Here is a 26,864-nt window from a genome sequence, read left to right on the forward strand (position 1 = left end):
TTTTCTTCCAGCATCTTCACAAGGTCCTTTGCTGCTCTTCTGGGATTGATTTGCACTTTTCGCACCAAAGTACATTCATCTCTAGGCGACAGAACGCGTCTCCTTCCTGAGCGGTATGACGGCTGCGTGGTCCCATGGTGTTTATACTTACATACTATTGTTTGTACAGATGAATGTGGTACCTTCAGGCGTTTGGAAATTGCTCCCAAGGATGAACCAGACTTGTGAAGGTCCACAATTTTTTGGGGAGGTCTTGGCTGATTTCTTTTGATTTTCCCATGATGTCAAGCAAAGAGGCACTGAGTTTGAAGGTAGGCCTTGAAATACATCCATAGGTACACCTCAATTTGACTCAAATTGTCAATTAGCCTATCAGAAGCTTCTAAAGCCATGACATAATTTTCTGGAATTTTCCAAGCTGTTTAAAGGCACAGTCAACTTAGTGTATGTAAACTTCTGACCCACTGGAATTGTGATAGTGAAATAATCTCTAAACAATTGTTGGAAAAAGTACTTGTCAGGCACAAAGTAGATGTCCTAACCGACTTGCCAAAACTATAGTTTGTTAACAAGAAATTTGTGGAGTGGTTGAAACACTTAGGTTGGAGTCATTAAAACTAGTTTATGTAAACTTCTGATTTCAACGGTAGGTAGTGGTACTCGTGGTCACGTTTAACAGAAAAGGAACAAGTTTTTCTAAATGGGTCACCAGGTTCCTCAAGATCCAAGACTTGTCGGAACTTTTCACTAAACACAATTTCTGGATATTATTTGTTAGAATTCCATCATGAGGCTGTCGAAGAAATGTCTGGTAAAAAATAAGGATATATTAAATAAATTAGCAAGTATAACTGAAAGTTTGACATGATCTTCCAATAATGACCCTTGATGTGGAATAGAACTTTATTTTTTCCTCTACCCAAAACAGTGTACGGTTCTTTTTGTTTGCGATCATTTCTCTGAAACAAAGTGAAGCCTGGCCTAGTTATGGCTAGTGCTCTGTCAATCAAATGTGGTGGTAGGATGCCTTGGTTTAAAGGTTGGCTGTATTAAGCATTCATCTTTTTAGAGCCTGAGGTGTGTCAAACACCCATGTAACTGACTTGCCATCCCAAAATAAATGTGTCCCAAAGGCAAAAAGGGGCTTCCAATATGTCAACTGAAGAGCAATAGGTGCTGGACTTTTACTGCTGGTCCATCCTGAAAGATCTTTTGCTGCTTGCTGTTTTGGAGTAGGAGTGTTCAATCACTTCAAGGTTTGTCTCATCAAATCCTTAATGGTTTTTCTTTTTAAATAGCCTTTAGAATGTATGAGCTTTCATTATGTATGATACACCTTAATTGCGTTGTAATTTCAGGTGAAGAAATTGGCTGAAGGAGATGTAGAAGGGGGGCATCTTACAGTAATTTGTTTTTCAATGTTTTGGCTGGGAAGTTGGATATACTGTCAGATCCAAAATGATTGTCAGCCTTGATAATTAGCTAAATACATTTTTAATATACACTGCTCAAAAAAATAAAGGGAACACTTAAACAACACAATGTAACTCCAAGTCAATCACACTTCTGTGAAATCAAACTGTCCACTTAGGAAGCAACACTGATTGACAATAAATTTCACATGCTGTTGTGCAAATGGAATAGACAAAAGGTGGAAATTATAGGCAATTAGCAAGACACCCCCAAAAAAGGAGTGATTCTGCAGCTGGTGATCACAGACCACTTCTCTTCCTATGCTTCCTGGCTGATGTTTTGGTCACTTTTGAATGCTGGCGGTGCTCTCACTCTAGTGGTAGCATGAAATGGAGTCTACAACCCACACAAGTGGCTCAGGTAGTGCAGTTCATCCAGGATGGCACATCAATGCGAACTGTGGCAAAAAGGTTTGCTGTGTCTGTCAGCGTAGTGTCCAGAGCATGCAGGCGCTACCAGGAGACAGGCCAGTACATCAGGAGACGTGGAGGAGGCCGTAGGAGGGCAACAACCCAGCAGCAGGACCGCTACCTCCGCCTTTGTGCAAGGAGGTGCACTGCCAGCGCCCTGCAAAATGACCTCCAGCAGGCCACAAATGTGGATTACTCGTACCTGGAGTACATCTTTCTCCTCCATGAACCCTGTCCAAGGTGGGTTGGTGTTGGACTGTGTTGACATGGTGGGGATTAGGTTTGCCCACATGCCCCCCCATCGAACCCCTGGTTGCTTCCTATCTTCACCCCAGCCAGAAGTCCTCCATGACCTTGACTGTCCCCACCTTACCAACCAAGTATGAGCGCTTCCAGTCCTCTGTGACAGAGGTGGTCTACAGGTCGGTCGCCACAGCGGTGAGGGATCTCAGCACCGCCTCCATGCTCTCGGCATACTAAGCTGAGCTACAGGAAAAGCTAGCGGTCACACTGGAGCCAGGTCTATGGGATGAGATCTGTATTGCAACAGACCTCAACCTGCGTCTGCTTAAAGCCGCTGTCCAGGCGTCAGGAAGAGCGATGGGGCTCATGATATCCCAGGAGAGGGCTCAATGACTCAACCTATCCACGGTGTATGATAGTGAGAAGCTGTAGATCCTGGAAGCTACAGTAGACCCTAAAGGCCTTTTCGGTCCCACCGTCAAGATGATACAGAAACGGTGTGAGGAGAAAAAGAGGGAGGGTGAAGCCCACGAAGATACAGCCCTGTGCCTCGCCACATCTTCGCCCAGGCTGCAGCAGGTCGACCCTCCTCGACCTTTAAGATCCCCAGATGCCCAGTCCCCCAGGCTGCGAGCCCAGGGCAGCAGAGAACCTTGGACATTAAGGGACCCTGGTCTAAGAAGCCTCCCTTCCCACCCAGAGAACTGGCAGGCAAAGCCACTGCGGCTTTTACTCAATATTTCCTGGTTCCAAAAAAGGGGGGTGGCACACACCTGATCCTAGACCTATGTGCTCTGAACAGGGACATGAGAAATGTTGACACTGCTCTGCTACGTTCTGTGTGCCCAGGTGATTGGTTCCTATCCGTCAACCTGAAGGACGCTTACTTTAGCATCTCAATATACCCTCCTCACATGAAATTTCTTAGATTTGCTTTTCAAGGCGTAATCTCCGAATTTCTGGTGCTCCCTTTCGGCCTCACTGTCACCTCATGTTTTTATGAAGTGTACCGAGGCAGCCATAGCCCCACTTAGAGAGGGGCATTCGGCCGATGACGTACATAGATGTTTGTTGCTGTACGCGCAATCGAGATAAGAGGTCTTACAACACAGTCAGCTTCTCTTGGAACACCTGACATTTATAGGTTTCAGAATAAACACAGTAAAAAGTGTTCTGATTCCCACGCCGACAATCTCTTTCCTAGGTGTAATCCTAGATCCTGTATCATTCAAAGCTTTCCTTTCAGTGGAACATATAATAACTTTACAAGATTGCGTAGCAGAAGGAACCTGGTCTCTTTGAAAACATGCCTAAGGCTACTAGGTTTGATGGCATCGGCTTTAGTAGTTATTTGGATGTTTGAATATGAGGGTTTCAACAATGGGTCTCTTCTCTAGGTCTCAGTGTTTGAGGAATGGTGCACTAAATCACAGACAGTGCAATTCCAGTGCTCTGTCCCGGTAATCCTGTCGTTTGTACAGGAATTATTAGAAAAAGGAAATGCTTTTTCTACTATTAAGGTATATCTAGCAGCTATTTTGGCTTGTCTTGTGGGTTTTGGGAGCACGACAGTGGGGCAACACCCCCTTGTCGCCTGTTTTATGAAGGGTGCATGTCGTTTGAGTCCGGTGTCCAAACAGCTTGCCCCGTCATGGGATTTATCAATTGTTTTGGATGCTCTATGCCAACAGCCTTTTGAGCCCCTGAATCAGGTGGAGCTATAGATGCTTTCATTAAAGACTGCTCTATTACTAGCATTGGCCTCTGCCAAGCGTGTAGGTGACATTCACGCACAATTTGCACCCGGTAAGAAATCAAATCAAATTTTATTGGTCACATACACGTGATTAGGTATCATTGCGGCCTAACTCCGCCTTTATCCCGAAGAGTATTAACCCATCTTTGATATGTCTTCCCCTTGAGCTGGTAGCTTTTTATCCCCCACTGTTTTTCTCTCCGGAACATCAACGGTTTTATATGTTGTGCAGGACTAAGGGATTTAGAAAATGTGATCAGTTGTTTGTTTCCTGGGCGAAACCTCACACAGGTAAAGCGCTCACTTAACAATACCTCTCTCACTGGATAGTGGAGGCTATTGCTTTGGCCTACACAAGTAAGGGTCTTCATTCTCCTGCTGGCCTACGGGCTCAATCCACTAGAGGAATGGCTACGTCCTGGTATTTATTTAAGGGCATATTTATCCAAGATATTTCTCTCAGCAGCGCGTTGGGCTTCGCCTCATACATTTGCGAAGTTTTATAGGCTCGATGTCACTGCACTGAGCCTGGCGCATACTGTTATACGTGTAGGATCTTCTGAGGGGCAAAGCCCATTTGTGTGATACATCGCACAGGGCAGTCGGTCGTCAGGATAAGCTTGTCTGGCAACACAGGGCTTGTAAGAGGACTTTAGGTTATGACTGTAACCCAGGTTCTCTGATGGTATGAGTGAGGTATTTCACTTATTGGGTATACTGACTCCTGTATTATTTTTGAAAGACTCAGAGATGCTGCGTTGGACGTTTTTTATAGGGTAGGAGGGACACCCTTCCCCGACACACACGTCTCGACGTCCAGCCAATCATGGCTGGCGTAGTGTAATAAAGGCTTCTGACGAATACGCTGGGGGCGTATCCCATAAGTGAAATACCTGACCCATACTATCAGAGAACTGGGGTTACGGTCGTAACCTAAAGTTTTTCAAAGCCAAACCCACCACTGGTGTGCATGGCCAAAGAGCTCTATTTTAATGTTATCTGACCAAAGCACCGGTTCCAATCCAAGTGCTAATGCCATTTAGCAAACTCAAGGTGGTGCTATGATCAGATGACATACAAATAGAGCTCTCTCTCGCTCTCTCATTCAAGGGGCTTTATTGGCATGGGAAACATATGTTAACATTGCCAAAGCAAGTGAGGTAGATAATAAACAAAAGTGAACAGTAAAAATTACACTCACAGAAGTTCCAAAAGAATAAAGCCATTACAAATGTAATTATGTATATATAGTGTTGTAACGATGTACAAAAGAGAAAATAAATATGGGTTATATTTACAATGGTGGTTGTCCTTCACTGGTTGACCTTTTCCTGTGGCAACAGGTCACAAATCTTGCTGCTGTGATTTCACACTGGTATTTCACCCAGTAACGTTAGATATTGGAGTTTGTCAAAATCGGGTTTGTTTTCGAATTCTCTCTCTCAAAAATGGAGGAACTTATTTTAGAATAGTGAATTTGGTGATTTGCTTACACAAATGACCTAGGTCAATACAGTAGCATGAAAGTGATTTTATAAGTTATATAAAATGCCTCCCTATCCCATCTGGGGTGTTGCAGGCAGCCAGTAGTTTAGGAATTCTATTATGGTTCAAACATTCAAAAGTGCAGATGGATGCCTTCTCAGATGAACCCGCCCAGACCCTCCTCCAAAATGTCCCATGACCTCATCTCGAGACATTCGATTGGCTAAAATGAGTTTTCCCTGACAACATCCGGACCAATCTTATTTACCATTATACAGCGCGAAAGTTGAATGGGTTTGTTTTGTGAGAGACGTTTTAGCTTTTGTCTCTGCCCGTCGGTTTTCCTCTTTGTCTACAATACATTCAATAACAAGGTACGCGCGATTATTTATTTTTATCTAGGTTCGCTAGTTAAACCTTCTGGATTGAAATTTACACCCGACTTGATCGTTTTCCAGCAACCTCTTACGCTCTGTTTCCAGTTAACTACCTACGGGTTGCAGGCCAACGCCGTCGAAAAACGTTCATAATATATAACATAATATTACTAGTTAGTAAACTGCTAGTTAGGTAGGAAGCTAAACGTACGTTTTAGAATCAGAATTCCTTGTAAAAACTTTTCCCACAAATATTCTAGCTCTGTTACTGATCACCTATATTTATATTTTTTTTAGGGCAATAGGGGATCTGCCTTTTGTGCCCGAAGAAAATGGCCACAGTTACAAGAAAGAACACCAATTTAAAAAAGGTAAGGTAAATATGGGTGCGTTCGTAAATTCTCTCTGGCTATCTAATCCGATTTCAGAGCAGAATTACTGATGAATTTACGAACGCTCAACACCCGTTGCATATGGCGGGTGTCAGTAAACGTCGTGAAAAAACGTAATTAAATTGTTTCCAGCAGCACAGCACAATCACCGACTGTCTGGATAACATGTAAACGGCCTAACCAGCTCTGCTAGGGCGAGTAAAATGGTCAGTGTGATGTTCTCTCATTTTGTGTCTTGAAGTAGCTAGCTAATGTTAGCTTGGGTGCTTGCCTGCGGTTGAGGTCAGAACGCTTGGATCAACTTGCCATAGCGTTCAGTGTGCGCTCTGATCGTTCCGAGGGCTAAATACTCTGAATTTACTACCGCCCAGAGGACACTCTGGCACTCCAGATTGAATTTACACCCCCCCCCCCCCCACCAAGTGCTTAGGGGTTGGCCTATCTATGTATTACATCTAATTTATCTGTCTTGTTTCTTTGTCCTGTCTGCTATTATTAGGGCAACAAAGAGAATGCCAAACCAACAAGTGGATCCACTAAGTGTTTAATTACCAGAGCTGCTCCTACTAAAACAGTGGCTGCTCAATTTGCCCCTCTGCATTCCAAGAGCAATAAAAAGGAGGACTTGGGAAAGGGAGAGGATGCTCTAAAGAAGGTCAAGACGGAGCAGAAAGATGTGATGGCAACAACCACTGGCAATACGAAGAGACGCAACACCTTCAGCCAAGCCTTCCTCACCAAACAGGCTGTCAGACAGAGAAAGCTGGTTGCAGATGCCCCAAAGCCTCCAGCTACCGTCCCAGTCAAACCTGTCCCTGGCGCATACAAAGGCAAGGTTGTCCAATCCAAAATAAGCTCCTTCAGGAAGCCTAGTGGCCTGGAAGGAGGGCTAGAAAGCAAAGCAGCTGCGAAGACCGCTGTGTCCAAAGCTAAGGGACAAAAGCCTGGATATTTGACAAAGTCCAAATCTGTTGCTGATTTGCCTGGGCGTGACATGTTTAAGCCCCCCCAATCGTGTCAACCCTCAAGATCCAAGTCTGTGTCCAATGGGCCTCCTCCAGTCTCCAAGTGTCCAGTCCCAGCTATACGCCGTCCCACGGGCGTTCTCTCTGCAGTCCCTCCTTTCAGAACTGCTCCATTTACCACAGCTCGCCCAAGCTCCACTAGGTCTGCCATGACATCTAAGGGGAAAGAGCTACCGCATGGCACCAAGCCTAAGATGACAGTGGCTACTGACAAGAAGGTTCACACGATTCCAGTTGCCAGCACCCGAAGCCAGTACAGGGCTATCACAGAGACGGCTGAAGAGAGAAGGTTTGCGATTTTTATAATTTTTTAAAATTACATTCTTGAAAATGGTCAAATAACTGTTGGTAATTAGGTCAAGTGCTCAAAATTGTTTTAACTGATGTTTTTGATTCCCAGGACAAAGCTGGCAGCGTGGCTGGCATCCAAGGGAAAGACTCTGAAAAGGCCTCCCATATCAGCAGTGGCACCCCCAAAGTCTAAACCATTTGTGCAGCCAGAGCCTGAAGTGCACCCAGAATCCACAGCTGTCTCTCAACTAAAGACCAATGTTGCGCCTCAGCCCGTTGACCAGGAGCCACAACAACCTGTTGATGAGCCTGAACCGACTGTTCGGCTTAAAAACGACCAGGTGGTCATTGAACAGGAGGCAGCCTGTGCCTCAACTCCACTGACAATGAACACGACATTGGACCTGCTTGACAACTCTGATACAGATTTTCTTCCTGTTGATCCAGAGGTCAGAATGAATGATGTAAGAAACCTATATACTGTTTTATTCATCAAAACTCTTAAATATAACCTCATTGCCTCTGTCGTATGTCTTATCACAGATTGTGGTCAACCTTCGTGATGCATTGGAGAAGCCCTCAGCATGTGTGGATGGTACATTTTGTGGTTAATGCATTTACATTCACAGCGAACAGAAATACAGACGAATTTACTTGCTCATTTGACGTTGTCTGCCTAATTCAAATTATGCAACACAAAGGCTCAAATCGTGTAAGAGATGAACTTGTTAACTGTAGTAACGTGTTATATTCATTGGTGTTTCTTTTTTAGAAGACCCGAATGAGAAAAGGGATGAATCTGACGAGAAAATGGTGGAGAGACATACAAATAAGGAATTTGAAGAAAGGAATGAGTCTCCTGTGAATAAGGATGTTGAAGTGAAATGTGACGTAGGAGAGGGAGCTTCAGAGCAGAAAGTAAGGAAGGGTTATATTGATGAAGTTCATGACGACGGTGACTGTTTGATGGAGACGACACCAGAGGCAGACGGCACATCAGTGGTGAAATACAGTGTGAAGACAACTCCATACCTGCAAAGGTGAGATTTCTTGTCTTTAAAAATACCTGCTGTAATCCTGTTAACATCACTTCCATTTATAGCATCTTCTGGAGGTCATGGAGAACAGCACTAATTTACATCTCTATATTGAAATGTATATTAAACCGACATGGCTTTCAACTAATCACAAAATGCTGTCCGTCTCTTTCCCCCCTCTAGTGTTAAGAGAAAAATCGACTGTGAGGCATGTGCAAGTGGTTCCAGGCGAAAGAGCACCATCAAGGATCTGAAGTTCCTGACACCAGTCCGTCGTTCCTGTCGCATCCAGCGAACAGCATCCCGCCTGCCTGGGATGCTGACAGACCATGACACCTGTGTTTCCTCGCTGGCTGAGCTGGTGAAGCTGGACGACGATGCCAACGCCTACATCTACAGGAGGAACCCTGCCCTTCTGGAGGACCTGCCTGACCATCCCAAAGACCTGGAGAGGTTCTGAGTCTTTGGATGATTGTGAAGAGGCCTGAAAAGGAAGATAAAAAATGTGGAGTTGATCGGCACGTTACAGAAGGGGTATTAAAATAATGAAAATGGATGATTTGCTATTTTACATAATGTTAATCCAAATTGTGATAATATGGACTGTGTGGCAGACTAATATTACTGATCCACTAAGACTGGGTGCCTCAATTAGGCATGCCTTTTTGTTCTTCTTTTTCTTATTTCTTTGTGTTGTCACTTCTCATAAGGAAGACTGGTTTGCTATACCTTGATCTGCTACACCTATTTTATTTGTTATTGTATATATTATCTGTTTTTATGAATGTATTGTTCTTTTAATGGCAGAGTTGATATGTTAATATCTACCACACAGTGTTACCATATATTTAATAATGTACAACACAGCTTTTATCGGCAAATCTGTGTTGCACATCAAGGAAAAGTGACATAACCTATTTTTTTAGCAAAATAGGTGTCTGGTAGAATTATTGCTGTTGCAATTTTAAATGGGAAATTCCAATAAATTGACAACTCACCGGCTGCAACTTGCCTCTTGATAGACAGTAATGCTACCTAACAAGTTTTAGAGGGCCAAACATGAGCGATGTCAGAACTCTTTAAAAATGTTGTGTAGATTGAGCAGGAATATCTTTCACCACACAACAGGTGTAAGCAGAGTTTCTACACTAAGTCAATGAGAAGTGAAAAATTATTCCTTAGATAATTGTCATGATTAACGCTGTCTTAAATAAAACTGTATTTGACAAATATTTCTGAATACAACAGGTGTTGACCTTCAGTGAAATGCTTACTTTACAAGCCCTTAACCAACACTGCAGTTTTTAGAAAAATAAGTGTTAAAGTATTTACTATATTAACTGAAGTAAATGAAAAAGAGCAACAAAATAACAGTAAAGAGGCCATATAAAAGGGGTACAGTGTCAAAGTGTGGGGGCACAGGTTAGTTGGGGTATTTGACATAATGTATAGGTAAATTGACTGCATAGATAATGCATAGTGAGGGGGGATCAATGCAAATAGTCCAAGTAGCCATTTGGTTAGCTTTTCAGGAGTCGTATGGCTTGGGGATAGAAGCTGTTAAGAAACCTTTTGGACCTAGACTTGGCCCTCCGGTACCGCTTGCTGTGCAGAAGCAGTCTATGAGAACAGTCTATGACTAGGGCGCCTGGAGTTTTTGGCAAATATTAGGGCCTTCCTCTGACACTGGTATAAAGGTCCTGGATGGCAGGAATCTTGGCTCCAGTGATGTATTGGGCCGTACGTACTACTCTCTGTAGTACCTTGCGGTCGTAGGTCGAGCAGTTGCCATACCAGGCGGTGATGCAGCCAGTCAGGATGCTCTCGATGGTGCAGCTGTAGACCTTTTTGAGGATCTGGGGACCCATGCCAAATCTTTTCAGTCTCCTGACGGGGAATAGGCGTTGTTGTGCCCTCTTTAAAATTGTCTTGATGTGTTTGGACCATGACAGTTCGTTGGTGATGTGGACACTAAGGAACTTGAAGCTCTCAACCTGCTCCACTGCAGCCCTGTCAATGAGAATATGGGTGTTTGCTCGGCCCTTCTTTTCCTGAAGTCCACGATTATCTCCTCCCTAATCACATTGAGGGAGAGGTTATTATCCTGGCACCACACTGCCAGGTCTTCGATCTCCCTATAGGCTGTTTCATTGTTGTCAGTGATCAGGCCTACCACTGTTGTGTCGTCGGCAAACTTGATGGTGTTGGAGTCGTGCTTGGCCATACAGTCATGGGTGAACAGGGAGTACAAGAGGGGGCTGAGCACGCACCCCTGAGGGGCTACTGTGTTGAGGATCACCGTGGCAGATGTTACCAAACCTTACCACCTGGGGGTGGCCCGTCAGGAAGTCCAGTTGCGGCATGCAAATTGGTGTGGGTCTAGGGTTTCTGGGGGTAATGGTGTTGATGTGAGCCATGATCAGCCTTTCAAAGCACTTCATGACTACAGACATGAGTGCTACGGGTCAGTAGTTATTTAGGCAGGTTACCTTGTTCTTCTTGGGCACAGGGACTATGGTGGTCTGCTTGAAACATGTTGGTATTACAGACTCGGTCAGGGACAGGTTGAAAATGTCAGTAAAGGCACTTGCCAGTTGATCAGCGCATGCTCGGAGTACGCGTCCTGGTAATCCGTCTGGTCCCGGAGAGCGTGATCACACAGTCGTCTGGAACAGCTGGTGCTCTCATGCATGCTTCAGTGTTGCTTGCCTCGGAGCGTGCATAGAAGTAATTTAGCTTGTCTGGTAGCCTCGTGTCACTGGGCAGCTCACGGCTGTGTTTTTCCCTTTGTAGTCCATAATAGTTTGCAAGCCCTGCCACATCCGATTAGTGTCAGAACCGGTTTAGTTAGATTCAATCCTAGTCCTGTAATGCCTGTTTGATGTTTCGTCAGAGGGCATAGCTTGATTAGATTCCTGCTCCTTGAATCTGGCAGCTCTACCCTTTAGCTCAGTGTGGATTTAGCTTGTAATCCATTGCTTCTGGTTGGGTTATGTACGTACGGTCACTGTTGGGGCGATGTCATCAATGCACGTATTGATGAAGGCAGTGACCGAGGTGGTGTACTCAATCCCATCGGAAGAATCACGGAACATATTCCAGTCTGCTTGCAAAACAGTCCTGTAGTTTAGGATCTGCGTCATCTGACCACTTCCATATTTAGCGAGTCACTGGTACTTCCTGCTTTAGTTTTTGCTTGTAAGCAGGAATCATGGAGGGAGAGCTTTGTACACGTCTCTGTGTGTGGAGTAAAGGTGGTCTAGAGTTTTTTTTTTTCTGGTTACACACGTAACAGGCTGGTAGAAAACGGATTTAAGTTTCCCTGCATTTAAGTCCCCGGCTACTAGGAGCGCTGTCTCTGGATGAGCATTTTCTTGTTTTGGAGGCAGCTGTTCTATCTTGCCGATGCAAGGAAAACCTAGCCAGCTGTATGTTACCCATGTCGTTGTTCAGCCACAACTCGGTGAAACATAAGATATTACAGCTTTTAATGTCCCGTTGGTAGGATAGTCTTGATCGGAGCGCAACCAGTTTATTATCCAATGATTGCACGTTGGCTAATAGAACTGACAGTAGAGGCGGGTTAACAGCTCGCCGTTGTATTCTTACAATGCACCCTGACCTACGACCCCTATATCTCTTTCTCTTCTTCATGCGAATGACGGGGATTAGGCCTTGTCCGGTGTCTGAAGTAAATCCTTTGCGTCCACTCATTAAAGAAAAAAACTTTGTCCAGTACGAGGTGAGTAATTGTTGTTCTGATATCCAGAAGCTCTTTACAGTCATATGAGACGGTGGCAGAAACATTATGTACAAAATAAGTTAGAACGTGAAAAAACACTCACAATAGCACAATTGGTTAGAAGCCCGTAAAACGTTTGCCATCTCCGGCGCTGTTGTAGTTGAACTTGGTTTTACTCCAACCTCGTAAAAGGGAAAACTGATACGTTTTGAATTTCATCAAAAAACTGGGAGAGGGGCAGAGAGAGGCATTATTTTAACTCATTCAAAGAGGAGACAACTTTATTGACATAACAGTTAGGAAATGGTCATCACATGCATGGAACTTCCTTCCATCTCATATTGCTAAAATAAACAGCAAACCTGGTTTCAAAAAACAGATAAAGCAACACCTTGCAGCACATCTCCCCTATTTGACCTAGATAGTTTGTGTGTATGAATTGATATGTAGGCTATGTGTGCCTTTTTAAAAATATATGCAGTTCTGTCCTTTAGCTGTTCTTGTCTATTGTTTCTGTATTATGTTTCGTGTTTGTTGTGGACCCCAGGAAGAGTACCTGCTGCTTTTGCAACAGCTAATGGGGATCCTAATAAAATACCAAATACATACTTACACACAGGACACCTCCACGTCCTCCTCTCTTAGTGCCACTGGGCTTGTTCAACATTGCAGCCAACAGTGAAAGCTTGCGTCATAAATAGCTAGTCATTATTTGTAGGTCAGTCAGTCACAATTGAACCATGATCCATTTAAGCAATAAGGCCCGAGGGGGTGTGGTATATGGCCAATATACCACGGCTAAGGGCTTTTCTTATGCATGATGCAACGCGGAGTGCCTAGATACAGCCCTTAGCCGTGGTATATTGGCAATATACCACAAACCCCAGAGGTAGCCTTACTGCTATAATGATCTGGTTACCAACGTAATTGCAGCAGTAAAAATAAATGTTGTCATATCCTTGGTATACAGTCTGATATACCATGGCTTTCAGCCAATCAACATTCAAGGCTTGAACCACCCAAGTTAATAATACGGTTTTGAACCTCCAGAAAGGAAGAGAGGCCCATCTGTCTCCCTCCCGCAGCCGGCATGTTTACGTTGTTTCGCCCACCAAGCAAGGAGTTTTTGTATGGAGTTCAATGAGTCGAATTTGGTCAAGAAAAAAACTACGGGCTTTCTTGCTAAGTAAGGTTTATTTGATCGAATACACGTTTCGTAATTCTTAAATTAAGAGTGTACTGATATACAGTACCTGTCAAAAGTTTGGACACACCTACTCATTCCAGGGTTTTTCTCTATTTTTACTATTTTCTACATTGTAGAATAGTAGTGAAGACATCAGAACTATGAAATTATACATATGGAATTATGTAGTAACCAAAAAAGTGTTAAACAAATCAAAATATATTTTTATTGAAGATTTATCAAAGTAGCCACCCTTTGCCTTGATAACATCTTTTCACACTCTTGGCATTCTCTCAACCAGCTTCATGAGGCAGTCACCTGGAATGCATTTCAATTAACAGGTGTGACTTGTTAAAAGTTAATTTGTACAATTTCTTTCCTTAATGCGTTTGAGCCAATCAGTTGTGACAAGGCAGGGGGGGGGGGGGGGTATACAGAAGATAGCCCTATTTGGTAAAATACAATGTCAAGAACAGCTCAAATACACAAAGAGACAACATTCCATCATTCATTTAAGATGTGAAGGTCAGTCAATCCGGAAAATTTCAAGAACTTACAAAAAAAAAGAAATTGCAATCCAAATAAATGCTTCATAGAGTTCAAGTAACAGACACATCTCAACATAAACTGTTCAGAAGAGACTGCGTGAATCAAGCCTTCATAGTCGAATTGCTGGAAAGGAACCACCACTAAAGGACACCAATAAGAAGAAGAGACTTGCTTGGGCCAAGAGACAGGAGCAAATGGACATTAGACCGGTGGAAATCTGTCCTTTGGTCGGATGAGTCCAAATTGGAGATTTTTGGTTCCAAACGCTGTGTCTTTGTGAGATGCAGAGTAGGTGAACGGATGATCTCCACATGTGTGGTTCCCACCGTGAAGCATGGAGGACAAGGTGTGATTGTGTGGGGTGCTTTGCTGGTGACACTGTCTGATTTATTTAGAAGTCAAGGCACACTTAACCAGCATGGCTACCACAGCATTCTGCAGCGATACGCCATTTCATCTGGTTTGGGCTTAGTGGGACTATGTAACGATGTGCACTGAGAGTCAGGAAGCAAGCTCAGGGAGTGAGTGTTTTAATTTTAAAAAAAGAAACGTAATACAAAACAATAAGGTAGAACAATGAGACATATTTCACTGGATGTTTAAATGTGAAGCATCCGCTTGGCGATTCCACTCACTACCAAGTATGGTAGTGAGAGGAAGCCCACCTCTCACCACCATATTTTCTCCTCTCACTAGTGGGAGAAGTTCGAACGAGATAGAATTTGGCCGACATTCTGCAAATTTTCTCATCGAAGAAACATTTGATCTCAATAGAGTTTTCTGTTCCCAAAACTATAATATGTTATGAACAGAGTGGACTACGGTTTGTAAACTTTAACCTTTGCATAAGTTTTTAAAAATTGCATTGTTTAGAAAGAGTGCAAATGCACACTTCACAGAGTAGGCGTTCCCTAACGGAAATATGCCACTATGGCTAATTTGTTCCCATTGGAAACGACAGGCTGTGGTCTATGCTGTGGTCTATATTGGTTTAGTTATACAATTATTTGTCTGAATGAACCAGAGGTAACTCATTTCTGGTACGTTGCCTATGTCCACGGCAATGGGCTGCGCGTGCATTCTGGGCGATTTTGGGTCAAGTAGTGCTCTCCTTCAAGGAGTGAATGGACAGATAGAAAGGGGCACACTCCAACACTCAGACATAATTTACAAACAAAGCATTGTGTTTAACGAGTCTCCCAGATCAGAGGCAGTAGGGGATGACCAGGGATGTTCTCTTGATAAGTGTGTGAATTGTACCATTTTCCTGTCAAAATGTTGGGTGTCAGGGAAAATGTATGGAGTAAAAAGTACATTGTTTTCTTTAGGAATGTGGTGAAGTCAAAGTAAAAGTTGGCAAAAATATAAGTAGTAAAGTAATGTACAGATACCTCAAAACTACTTATGTAGTACTTTAAAGTTGCTTTACTTAAGTACTTTATTCCACTTATATCTAGGTGCCTCAATTACTTCGTACCCCTGGACATAGACTCTGTACTCATTGTATATCTATTATTGCTTTTATTATTACGTGTTTTACTTTTCTATTATCATCATTTTTTTCTTTCTCTCTGCATTGTTGGGAACGGCACGTAAGTAAGCATTTCACTGTTAGTCCACACCTGTAGTTTATGAAGCATGTAACAAATACAATTTGTTTTGACCATAGCATATCAACCCAGAGCATATCGGACTGCTTTAATCTACCACATCTCCGGATTCCTACCGCAAGTGCTGAACCTTTACTCTGGATCATCGCAGCTAGCTAGCTGCTATATGAGTGGCGACTTCTGGCTAACGCCTCTGTCCCGAAGCAAGCTCCAGTTAGCCTGGAGCTAGCCTTGAGCTATGCCCATCTCCCGGCAAGCCAAAGAGATCCATCAGATAATTCCTGGGCTTCAATATCACTTTTGCACATTGGCCTGGACCCTTTGCTGCCGACACAGAGCCCCGCCGGTCCATCACGACTGGTCTGCCGACATAACCGTCCGAGGCAGTTTCAACAGGCACTCTCGTTGCGACGTCCCCCTGTGGCCCATCTGCTAGCTTACTAGCCCCGGCCTGCTAGCTGTCTGAATCGCCGTGTCTCCAGCTTGCTTAGCTACTCACTGGACCCAAACGACCACCCCTCATCACTGTCAAACGCTCCCTAAAAAACTTCAGCAAGCAGGCCTTTCTAATCGACCTGGCCCGGGTATCCTGGAAAGATATTGACCTCATCCTGTTAGTAGAGGATGCCTGGTTGCTCTTAAAAAGTGCTTTCCTCTCCATCTTAAATAAGAATGCCCCATTCAAAAAATGTTGAACTAAGAACAGATATAGCCCTTGGTTCACCCCAGACTTGACTGCCCTTGACCAGCACAAAAACATCCTGTGGCGTTCTGCATTAGCATCGAATAGCCCCTGCGATATGCATATTTTCAGGGAAGTCAGGAACCAATATACTCAGTCAGTTATGAAAGCTAAGGCTAGCTTTTTCAAACAGAAATTTGCTTCCTGTAGCACTAATTCCAAAAAGTTTTGGGACACTGTAAAATCCATGGAGAATAAGAACACCTCCTCACAGCTGCCCACTGCAATGAGGATAGGAAACACTGTCACCACCAATAAATCTACGATAATCGATCATTTCAATAAGCATTTTTCCACGGCTCACCATGCTTTCCACCTGGCTACCCCTACCCCGGCCAACATCTCAGCACCCCCTGCAGCAACTTGCCCCCCCCCCCCCCCCCCTGCTTCTCCTTCACCCAAATCCAGACAGCTGATGTTCTGAAAGAGCTGCAAAATCTGGATCCCTACAAATCAGCTGGGCTAGACAATCTGGACCCTCTCTTTCTAAAATTATCCTCTGAAATTGTTGCAACCCCTATTACTAGCCTATTCAACCTCTCTTTCGTATCGTTTGAGATCCCCAAAGATTCAAAAGCTGCCGCGGTCTTCCCCCTCTTCAAAGGGGGAGAGACTCGAAACCCAAACTGTTATATACCTATATCCATCCTGCCCTGCCATTCTAAAATCTTCGAAAGCCAAGTTAATAAACAGATCACCGACCATTTCGAATCCCACTGTACCTTCTCCACAATGCAACCTGGTTTCCGAGCTGGTCATGGGTGCACCTCAGCCATGCTCAAGGTCCTAAACGATATCATAACCACCATCGATAAAAGACAGTACTGTGCAGCCATCTTCATCAACCTGGCCAAGGCTTTCGACTCTGTCAATCACAGCATTCTTATCGGCAGACTCAATAGCCTTGGCTTCTCAAACGACTGCCTCGCCTGGTTCACCAACTACTTCTCAGACAGAGCTCAGTGTGTCAAATCGGAACGCCTGTTGTCCGGACCTCTGGCAGTCTCTATGGGGGTGCCACAGGGTTCAATTCTCTGGCTGACTCTTTTCTCTGTATTTATCAATGATGTCACTCTTCCTGCTGGTGATTCTCTGATCCACCTCTACGCAGATGACACCATTCTGTATACATCTGGCCCTTCTTTGTACACTCTGCTAATAAACCTCCAAACGAGTTTCAACGCCATACAACACTCCTTCCGTGGCCTCCAACTGCTCTTAAGTGCTAGTAAAACTAAATGCATGCTCTTCAACCAATACCTGCCCACACCCTCCTGTCCGACTAGCATCACTACTCTGGACGGTACTGACCTACAATATGTGGACTACTACAAATACCTAGGTGTCTGGTTAGACTGTAAACTCTCCTTCCAGACTCACATTAAGCATCTCCAATCCAAAATTAAATATAGAATCGACTTCCTATTTCACAACAAAGCCTCTTTCACTCATGCCGTCAAACATACCCTTGTAAAACTGACTATCCTACCGATCCTGGACTTCGGTGATGTCATTTACAAAATAGCCCCCCAACACTCTACTCAGCAAACTGGATGTAGTATATCGCAGTGCCATCTGTTTTGTCACCAAAGCCCCATATACTACCCACCACTGCGACCTGTATGCTCTGGCTGGCCTTCACTACTTATCCGTCGCCAAACCCACTGGCTCCAGGTCATCTATAAGTCTTTGCTAGGTAAAGCCCCGCCTTATATCAGCTCACTGGTCACCATAGCAACACCCACCCGTAGCACACACTCCAGCAGGTATATTGCACTGGTCATCCCCAAAGGCAACACTTACTTTGGCCGCCTTTCCTTCCAGTTCTCTGCTGCCAATGACTGGAACGAATTGCAAAAATCTCTGAAGCTGGAGTCTAATATCTCCCTCTCTAACGTTAAGCATCAGCTGTCAGAACAGCTTACTGATCACTGTACCTGTACACAGCCAATCTGTAAATTGCACATCATCATCTGCACATGTATCACTCCAGTATTAATGCTAAATTGTAATTATTTTCGCCTCTATGGCCTATTTATGGCTACTTCCTTACTCTTCTACATTTGCACACACTGTACATAGATTTTTCAATTTTTCTTTTGTGTTATTGACTGTACCTTTGTTTATGTGTAGCTCTGTGTTGTTTTTGTTGCACTGCTTTGCTTTATCTTGGCCAGGTCGCAGTCGTAAATGAGAACTTTTTCTCAGCTGGCCTACCTGGTTAAATAAAGGTGAAATAAAAAAATTGGCACCACGCACATCTAGAAATGTTATGTAGTCTAACATGCTTCCTCCATGCAGTAGATGGCGCTAACACGTTTAATTCTGAAAGGTTTTACATTTTCGTTTTTTGGCTGACACTGGCTGTCTTTTTTATTTTATTCATAACTAATCAATACAAAAAGTACATGGGGGAACACATTTATAATTCTAACATCTTTTTTGTTGCCAGAGTTTTTTATTGTCTTAAAATATAGTTCCATTTATTTTTGCAAGGTAATAAAATGTGGTGTTTTGCTTTTCAATTTACATTTGTGAATATACAATTTGGCCAAAATAATAATGAAATGAATTACATAAAATTGTTTCAACTTATTTCTACCATAAGTAAAGAATCCAAGCAGCACATTCCCTGTAATAGTGTAAAATCTTCATAAATGTGTTAAATTATAAATCTCCTGATGTCTTGCCACAGATTCCTTACATGAATACAATGCTAAAAAAAGATGCAACACTGTTTCTGGGTGGTCATTACAAAAGGTACAATTTTAATGTGTGTTTTTTTTTAACTTCTTCATATTTTGGTTGGCAGGATAATATTTATGAATAATTTTTAAAGAAAGTTCCTTCATTTTGTTAATAAGTACCTATGTGTGTGGCAACATCCAAACTTTTTTCCAAAAGACATTATCAATAAAACCATTCCAATAAGGCATGACATAAGGTATAGTTGAAACAAGGCTCGTTTTTCTCTGTTGTTGAGACTCCCTACCCAATTGAAGTTGACATTTAAAACGGTTAAGGCATCCCAACGATTCCAAATAGCGTTGATTATTATGACAGACATGCGCATTGGGATGTGACGTTAGCAAAGCATTGTGGGAAGATGGTTTATTCGCGCGTCCCGCTGTTTCCACCAGGATTCAAGGCCACATGTAGCACCGCAGCGCGCTCGTCTATTCTTTAGTAATTTCAGGGTAAAGTGAATATTCAAAATTACTTTTGAAAAGTAGCATATTAGCAAAACTAACAATGTCCAACTTTTGCGCTGCTCCGAATTGCACCATAAGAAGCAATGAGTCAGCATCGCCATTCTTCAGGTTTCCAAGGGACACTGAAAGGTATAGTACCAATCTGACTAAGTTGTGGTTCTTTGCTTGACATTACGTACGTTACTGACTTAATAGCACGGTAAGGTAGCCTAACGTTAGCTGTTAGCTGTCAGCCAGAGATGTGCTTCGAGTAGTATCTAGCCTACTAGTTAGTTTTGCTGCATGCTTGCAGAGATAACTGCATAGCTAGCCTTTTGGGTTTTGTAAATCAGTAGGTCTTATTTTTAATACCAGAAAGCTAACTTACAAGAGATGGCTTTCGGAATGACACAATGTTTTAGTTTGCATGTTCTTGTCAACGTGGCACACGTGATTATACCATTGTCGTCTATGGTAGTCATCACAGGAGGTTGGTGGCACCTTAATTGGGGAGCACGGGCTCGTGGTAATGACTGGAGCGGAATTGGTGTAATGGTATCAAATACATACATTTGATGCCATTCCATTTGCTTCGTTCCAGCCTTTATTATGAGCCGTCCTCCCCTCACTAGTCTCCACTGAATCATATCTATTGTAATGAAACAGTAGGGAGCAGGTCTCGAGCCCAAGGTCCGGCGCGCTATCGACTGTGCAGCAAAAGCATGCTCAAGCGGCAAAGTCGATTTCCGCGCTTATAAACCCAGGGTCGTTACACTATGTTCAGTGATAGTTAATTGTATACATTTGAATTTTGTTTTGTCTGTCTTGCACAGATGCAAGCAGTGGGTGGACAACTGCCATTGCAAGGATCTTGAAGATAAAACACCTGACCAGCTAAACAGACACTACAGACTTTGTGTTAACCACTTTGAACCATCCATGATATGTAAAGCAGTAAGTGATGTTGATGCTCGAGCTTAATGTTTTTTTGGCCTAACTGAAGCATATAAAGGTGCAACATGGAGAAATTGCTTTGCCATTTTGCCAAATTCTAATAGTATAATTTCAGTTTGTGACAAAACAAACAATGAAAGTGTAGAGGATCATTGTACCATCTAAACCGCTGTGAAATATATTTTCAATAACCAAAATATTGTATTTTCAGTTTGAAGCTGGTGTACAAAACCGAAAATAAGATGCAAAAATGAAACTTAAGAACAGGAAGCATATAAATATAAATATATCACATAGAACTGACCTACTTCTTAGACTTGTGTTCAATGAGAATGATGACTAACATTTCTATGTGAATTTGGTCGTCACCCACAAAGTTAAATATGTAGCTTTAACATTTGAAATGGATGTAGTTGAACAGAGATGTGCACCTCAGTGCTACATACCCATCAAATAGGTTAGGTTAATCTCTTATCATCTTTCATATTTTCAGAGTCCTTACAGGACAAAGCTGAAGGATAATGCCACACCAACCATCTTTGACTTAACAAGCCACCTCAATAATCCACAATGTAGGCAACGCAAGAGGATTAAAGAGCTGGTATGGGTTTCTTCTACATTTACCAAATCACAAGTCAAATACTCAGTGTATTTTTTACAATTTTTAAAGGCTTCTTCTAACAGTTTGGTATTGACTGTTTATCTCTTTCTATTGTAGAGTAATGCAGAAGCAAGACAAATGAAAGAGAGGAAAAGTAAGTTGTGCATCCGATTTTACATTGAACAACAGTTTTTGTTGAGGCTGTTTTACAATGTAATATGATAATAATCAAGGTTTAAATTTAATGACCAGTAATGAAGGACGTCTTTCTCTCTTCATCATAAGACAATGCACGATCACAGGACCCACAAGCAAAAAGTTACGTTAATCCTCTTTTCCCAATATTGATTTGTTTGTCTATAGAGGACTCGGTGGACCAGTCAAAGACGGACAAAAATTATGCGGAAGGTCAAGTTGACCCTGAGACAAACGACACCACTCAGCTGACCTCTAAGGAGAAGGAGCACAGAGAATACCTCAAATCACTATTTGAAGTTATTGTAGTGTTGGGCAAACAAAACATACCTCTGAATAGACATACCAAGGAGGTGCCGGAGAGCAAGTGCCTTACTCCGAGCAACTTCAAGGCGTTGTTGGAGTACCGAATGAATGCTGGTGGTGACGAAGCTCTTAGGAAAAGGTTTGAGATGAGTGCTATGAACAAAGAGTGCTGTACCTTCACCCAGCAGATGCAGATGATGGAGGTCTGTGAGAGTTGCATCCGTGAGGAGCTCTTACAGGAAGTCAGAGAGGTTCGCTTCTTCTCATTGGTCACCGACGATGTGGTTGAGATCTCTGGCGAGAGCCACCTCCCCATGTTCTTGCGTTTTTTGGACCAGGCCAACTGCTTGCGGGAGGAGTTTGTGGGATTCCTTCCATTTGAGGGAGAAGATGAGACCCTGATGGAGAGGCTGCTGACTGAGGTGACAAAGAAGTGGGGTTTAAATATGGACTACTGTAGAGGGCAGGCCCACTTCAGCTCCGGTGTGCATTCTAGCAAAATTAAAGCCATTGCAACCAAACTCACAGAGATGTACCCCACAGCAGTATACACACCAAGATCCACCTGTGCCTTAAATGCCTCACTGGCAAGTGGAGTGGCCTTGACAGGCGTTCAGATTGTCATGTCTACTTTCAAGAAGATTGAGTCTTTTTTCAATGAGGCTTCTTCACTGCAATTGGAGTTGGAGAATGCCATCTCCATTTTCTACCAGGGTAATGAAGAGAAGGCCAATGATCTGAAAGAGGCCTGCCGTACCAACTGGACAGTGAGACATGATGCATTCGAGGTGGCAGTCGATGTCCTGGAATCTCTTCTGCTCTGCATGGATAGTGTTCACGACAATGAAGATCTGAGGTGGAGTGACCAAGTCACAAATGATGCCTTGGAGATATCAGAGGCTCTGGCTGATTTTGAGTTTGTTGCAACGTTGGTTGTGCTGAAAAACACCCTGTCATTCACAAGAGCTTTTGGCAAGAACTTGCAAGGGCCAACGATGGATGTCTACTTTGCTGCCAACAGCTTGACCGCTGTGTTGCACTCGCTGAACGAGGTCTCGGATAACATTGATGTATACCATGAGTTCTGGTTTGAAGAGGCTGTTAACCTAGCCGCTGCACTGGAGATCCCGGTCAAGGTTCCCAGGCTCTACTTGAGAAAGCACCACGCAGAATCTGGAACAGAGATCCAGCCTGAGAGCTACTTTAAAGAACACCTGACTGCCCCGGTGGTGAGCCACGTCATCAATGAACTGAACGACCTCTTCTCTGAAAACCACCTCAACGCCCTGAGATGTCTGACGCTCGTCCCTGCTGTCATGGGGCAGCTGAAGTTCAACACTTCTGAGGAGAACAACGTGGAGATGTACAGGAACGACCTTCCCAATGCAGACACTCTCCCCACTGAGCTGCACTGCTGGAGGGTGAAGTGGAAGCACAGGGGCAAGGTGACACTGCCCTCCACCGTCCATGAGACGCTGCAGCTGGCTGAAGTGAAGTTCTTCCCCAACGTACTTGCCTTCTTGAGGGTGCTCTGCAACCTGCCAGTCCTGAGCCTTGATGTCGATGGCGATGCTTCACGTAAACGCTTTCAGATGTACTTGGAGAACACACCTGACAAACACAGGTCCAAGAGTCTGGCGTTTCTGAACATACATTATAATGCCAGACATGACCTGGATGTCATGGTTGATAGTTACATTAAGATGTACCCTGAAAATGAAAGTCATGAGCAAGTATGCCAGCCTGTTGACTAAATTACTTGTTCTTTTATGTTAGTAGTAGTCTGTCCTTAGCATTTTTGACCTGAGCTTATCTATCACCTATTGGATGTTTGATATGTTGAAACCACTTATTTTGGCTCTATGTTTACCAATGACCAATGCAAATATATGCATTTTTTGTTGTTGGGGAAAATCAATCGTTAGTTTTAAACTGCAAAAAGTATGTGGACACCTGCTTGTCGAACATCTCATTCCAAAATCATGGGCATTAATATGGATGGTGACGCGTAATTCATCACTCCAGAGAACGCACTTCCACTGCTCCAGAGTCCAATGGCGGTGAGCTTTACCTCTCCAGCCGACGCTTAGCATTGCGCATGGTGATCTTAGACTTGTGTTAGGCTGCTCGGCCATGGAAACCCATTTCATTAAGCTCATTACAAAAAGTTATTGTGCTGACATTGCTTCTTGAGGCAGTTTGGAACTCGGTAGTGAGTGTTGCAACTGAGAACAGACAATCTTTACACGCTTCAGCACTCGCCGGTTCCGTTCTGTGAGCTTGTGTGGACTACCACTTCGTGGCTGAGCTGTTGTTGCTCCTAGATGTTTCCACTTCACAATAACAGCACTAACAGTTGACCGGGGCAACTCTAGCAGGGCAGAAATTTGACAAACTGGCTTGTTGAAAAGGTGGCATCCTATGACTTTGCCACATTGAAAGTCACTGAGCTCTTCAGTAAGGCAATTCTACTGCCAATGTTTGTCTATTGAGGTTGCATGGCCGTGTGTTCGGATTTTATACACCTGTCAGCAACGGGTGTTGCATAAATAGCCAAATCCACTAATTTGAAGGGGTGTCCACATATTTGTGTGTACAGCACCTTCAAAAAGTATTCATACCCTTTGACTTGTTCCACATTTTGAATAAAAAAAATTGGTGAAAAATACACATTTATTCCTTCTACAATACCCCATAATGACAGTGTAAACATGTTTTTAGATATGTTAGCACATTTATTGAAAATGAAATGCATTAATATCTAATTTGCATAAGTATTCACACTAGGGATGCACGATATATCGGTGAACATATTGGAATCGGCTGATATTAGCTAAAAATGTCTAGTTTAACGGTACGATGTTAAAGCTGACGTGCATACCTATATAATGTAGGTACATGATGCCAAGTAGAAATTTCGCTATACGTGCAACACAGCATTTCTAAACTATCTCACAATGTCTGCTGTGGATCGAGCAGTCATTTGAAAGAGTAAAAAAAATGTCAGCGAGACAACTCAAAGGCGAAATCCATTAAAGCCAATTTAATGGAATCCTTTGCCCTTGACAATCAATCGTTCTCTGTTGTGGGTGATGTTGGCTTTCGCGACTGGTCGAGCCCCACCAAATGCGCTATTTTTCAGATGTTGCACAGTAATGGCATCACTGCTATTAGCTTCATGACATGCATACTATGGAACGCCGTTTGGGTCTTTGCGTGTCAAAAAAGATACAGTAGCACTGTCAAAGCTGTACAAAAAAATCTGCAAACACAGGCCACGAACGACATGTTTACAATACCGCGTTGGTAATAAAGCATAATTTGTTCGACCGCAACTTCTGGGGTAGCTAGCTTGGCACCTAGCTAACACCAATACAACCAGCCTGAAAACAATGACCAATAGAACCTGCAATCATTTATATTATTCTTAGCAATGATTTAGGAATCCTTGTGAGTAAGTATTAGCTAGGTTGCCACTTTTTGTTCAGCTACTGAAATTGAACTTCAGTTCACGAAAATAAATAGCTAGTCAGCAACATAACCCTGTTGCCCAAAGCTAACGTTATAAGCAGCCAGCTAGCTTCATCTGGCTAGTGAGGCTCGACCGCAAAGGGTTGTGTTGTGAAGCTAGCCACAATAAGGATTAGGCACAATAGTGGATTTGCAGTTTGCCTTCAAAATAAAAGGTTGTTGGGTTGTCATTGACAGTAATGCAAATGAATACAAATAGAATTATGCCATATTTTTTTATTTTGGACGCTAACCACAAAGTCTACTATTGTGGCTAGCTTTGCATAGATGGGTCTGACCACCATGAATCAAATAAAAACTGTCTTATAATTAGGGTTTTTAGATGACACCTACTATATAGTTAGCTAGCTAACTATAGCTACTGAAACGGATGTCGTTAATTGACATATCTTTTTTTGACACGCAAAGACAAATGGTGTTCCATAGAAATCCTGTTTGAGAATGGAACGATTTGAACAACGAAACAGCACAGCAAGTAAGTGAAAGAAATAGGTTTTGATTATGTTTTACTGGTAATGGGGACATAGGTAAATGCCAACAAAATAACTTTTTGGTGTGCGTGTGTGTAACCTTTTATTTAAGTCAGTTAAGAACAAATTCTTATTTACAATGACGGTACAGACGACGACGGGTAAATTCTGCGCCGCACTATGGGACTCTGAATCACAGCCGGATGTGATACAGCCTGGATTCGAAACAGGAACTGTAGTGATGCCTCTTGCACTGAGATGCAGTGCTTTAGACCGCTGTGTGTGTGTGTTAAATAATTAACTACTAGAATGCTTAAAAGGCTGCTAAAATTGTAAATATCGGTATCGTTTTTTTTTGCAAGGAAAGTATTGTAATCGGCCAAAAATGTCATATCGGTGCATCGCTAATTCACTCACACTCCTGAGTCAATACTTTGTAGAAGCACCTTTTGGTATTGATTACAGCTGTGCGTCTTTCTGGGTAAGTCTCTAAAGCCTTGTTCACACTGCAGGCCGTAATGCTCAAATCAGTTTTGTTTTTCAAATCTGGACTACAGACAGCACGTAACAAGCGACCAAATCTGATTTATTGTGTGTGTTAAGACAGCAGTCATTTGCTGACACTGCTATGCTAGTTGTCATAATATGACGGGTGTGTGCAGTGGTGTAGGCTGATTGGTGGTGTTCCCTATCACAACAATGCCTGCCATGGTCATTTCCCAGTTGCCTTGAATGTTCAAAATCATAGTGTAACAGTTTTCTAAAGCCTCAAAGGATAAGATGATCCAACTTTAAAAACGAGTTCTAGCTAGGTAGCTGTTTTGGTTTGTAGCTCATTCAATAATTTTGTTTGGAAACAATTAACAAGCTAGTTGGCTACCACAAGTTCTTGTCAAACTGTCAACAGAGTAAGTTAGCTAGCTAGCAAGCAAGGAGATATGCCGAATAACAGTCTAAAAACCATGCACATTTGTGGCCTGCTGGAGGTCATTTTGCAGGGCGCTGGCAGTGCACCTCCTTGCACAAAGGCGGAGGTAGCGGTCCTGCTGCTGGGTTGTTGCCCTCCTACGGCCTCCTCCACGTCTCCTGATGTACTGGCCTGTCTCCTGGTAGCGCCTCCATGCTCTGGACACTACGCTGACAGACACAGCAAACCTTTTTGCCACAGCTCGCATTGATGTGCCATCCTGGATGAGCTGCACTACCTGAGCCACTTGTGTGGGTTGTAGACTCCGTCTCATGCTACCACTAGAGTGAGAGCACCGCCAGCATTCAAAAGTGACCAAAACATCACCCAG

General features: G+C 43.2%; 2 protein-coding genes across 5 annotated transcripts; both read left to right on the forward strand.

The window, feature by feature from the left end:
- Positions 1 to 5,606: 5,606 nt before the first annotated feature.
- On the forward strand, positions 5,607 to 9,734 carry LOC129868273 (cytoskeleton-associated protein 2-like). 4 transcript variants are annotated; one of them, XM_055942095.1, is made up of 7 exons: positions 5,607 to 5,741; positions 6,042 to 6,115; positions 6,636 to 7,450; positions 7,562 to 7,916; positions 7,996 to 8,047; positions 8,228 to 8,492; positions 8,673 to 9,734. In XM_055942095.1, exons 2-7 carry the CDS (start codon positions 6,077 to 6,079, stop codon positions 8,947 to 8,949), a joined length of 1,803 nt encoding a protein of 600 aa, XP_055798070.1. In that variant the 5' UTR covers positions 5,607 to 5,741; positions 6,042 to 6,076; the 3' UTR covers positions 8,950 to 9,734. The 4 variants fall into 4 exon arrangements, with proteins under 4 accessions (XP_055798070.1, XP_055798069.1, XP_055798072.1 ...); XM_055942094.1 differs by having other exon boundaries at positions 5,608 to 5,741; positions 8,225 to 8,492; XM_055942097.1 differs by having other exon boundaries at positions 5,608 to 5,741; positions 7,562 to 7,901.
- Positions 9,735 to 19,403: 9,669 nt separating this feature from the next.
- Positions 19,404 to 24,233, forward strand: LOC129868275 (52 kDa repressor of the inhibitor of the protein kinase-like). The gene is made up of 5 exons (XM_055942098.1): positions 19,404 to 19,659; positions 20,343 to 20,463; positions 20,957 to 21,064; positions 21,182 to 21,218; positions 21,428 to 24,233. Exons 1-5 carry the CDS (start codon positions 19,571 to 19,573, stop codon positions 23,317 to 23,319), a joined length of 2,247 nt encoding a protein of 748 aa, XP_055798073.1. The 5' UTR covers positions 19,404 to 19,570; the 3' UTR covers positions 23,320 to 24,233.
- The last annotated feature ends 2,631 nt before the right edge of the window (positions 24,234 to 26,864 follow it).

Source organism: Salvelinus fontinalis, chromosome 13 (assembly GCF_029448725.1).
Source record: "Salvelinus fontinalis isolate EN_2023a chromosome 13, ASM2944872v1, whole genome shotgun sequence".
In the NCBI taxonomy this organism is placed as follows: domain Eukaryota; kingdom Metazoa; phylum Chordata; class Actinopteri; order Salmoniformes; family Salmonidae; genus Salvelinus; species Salvelinus fontinalis.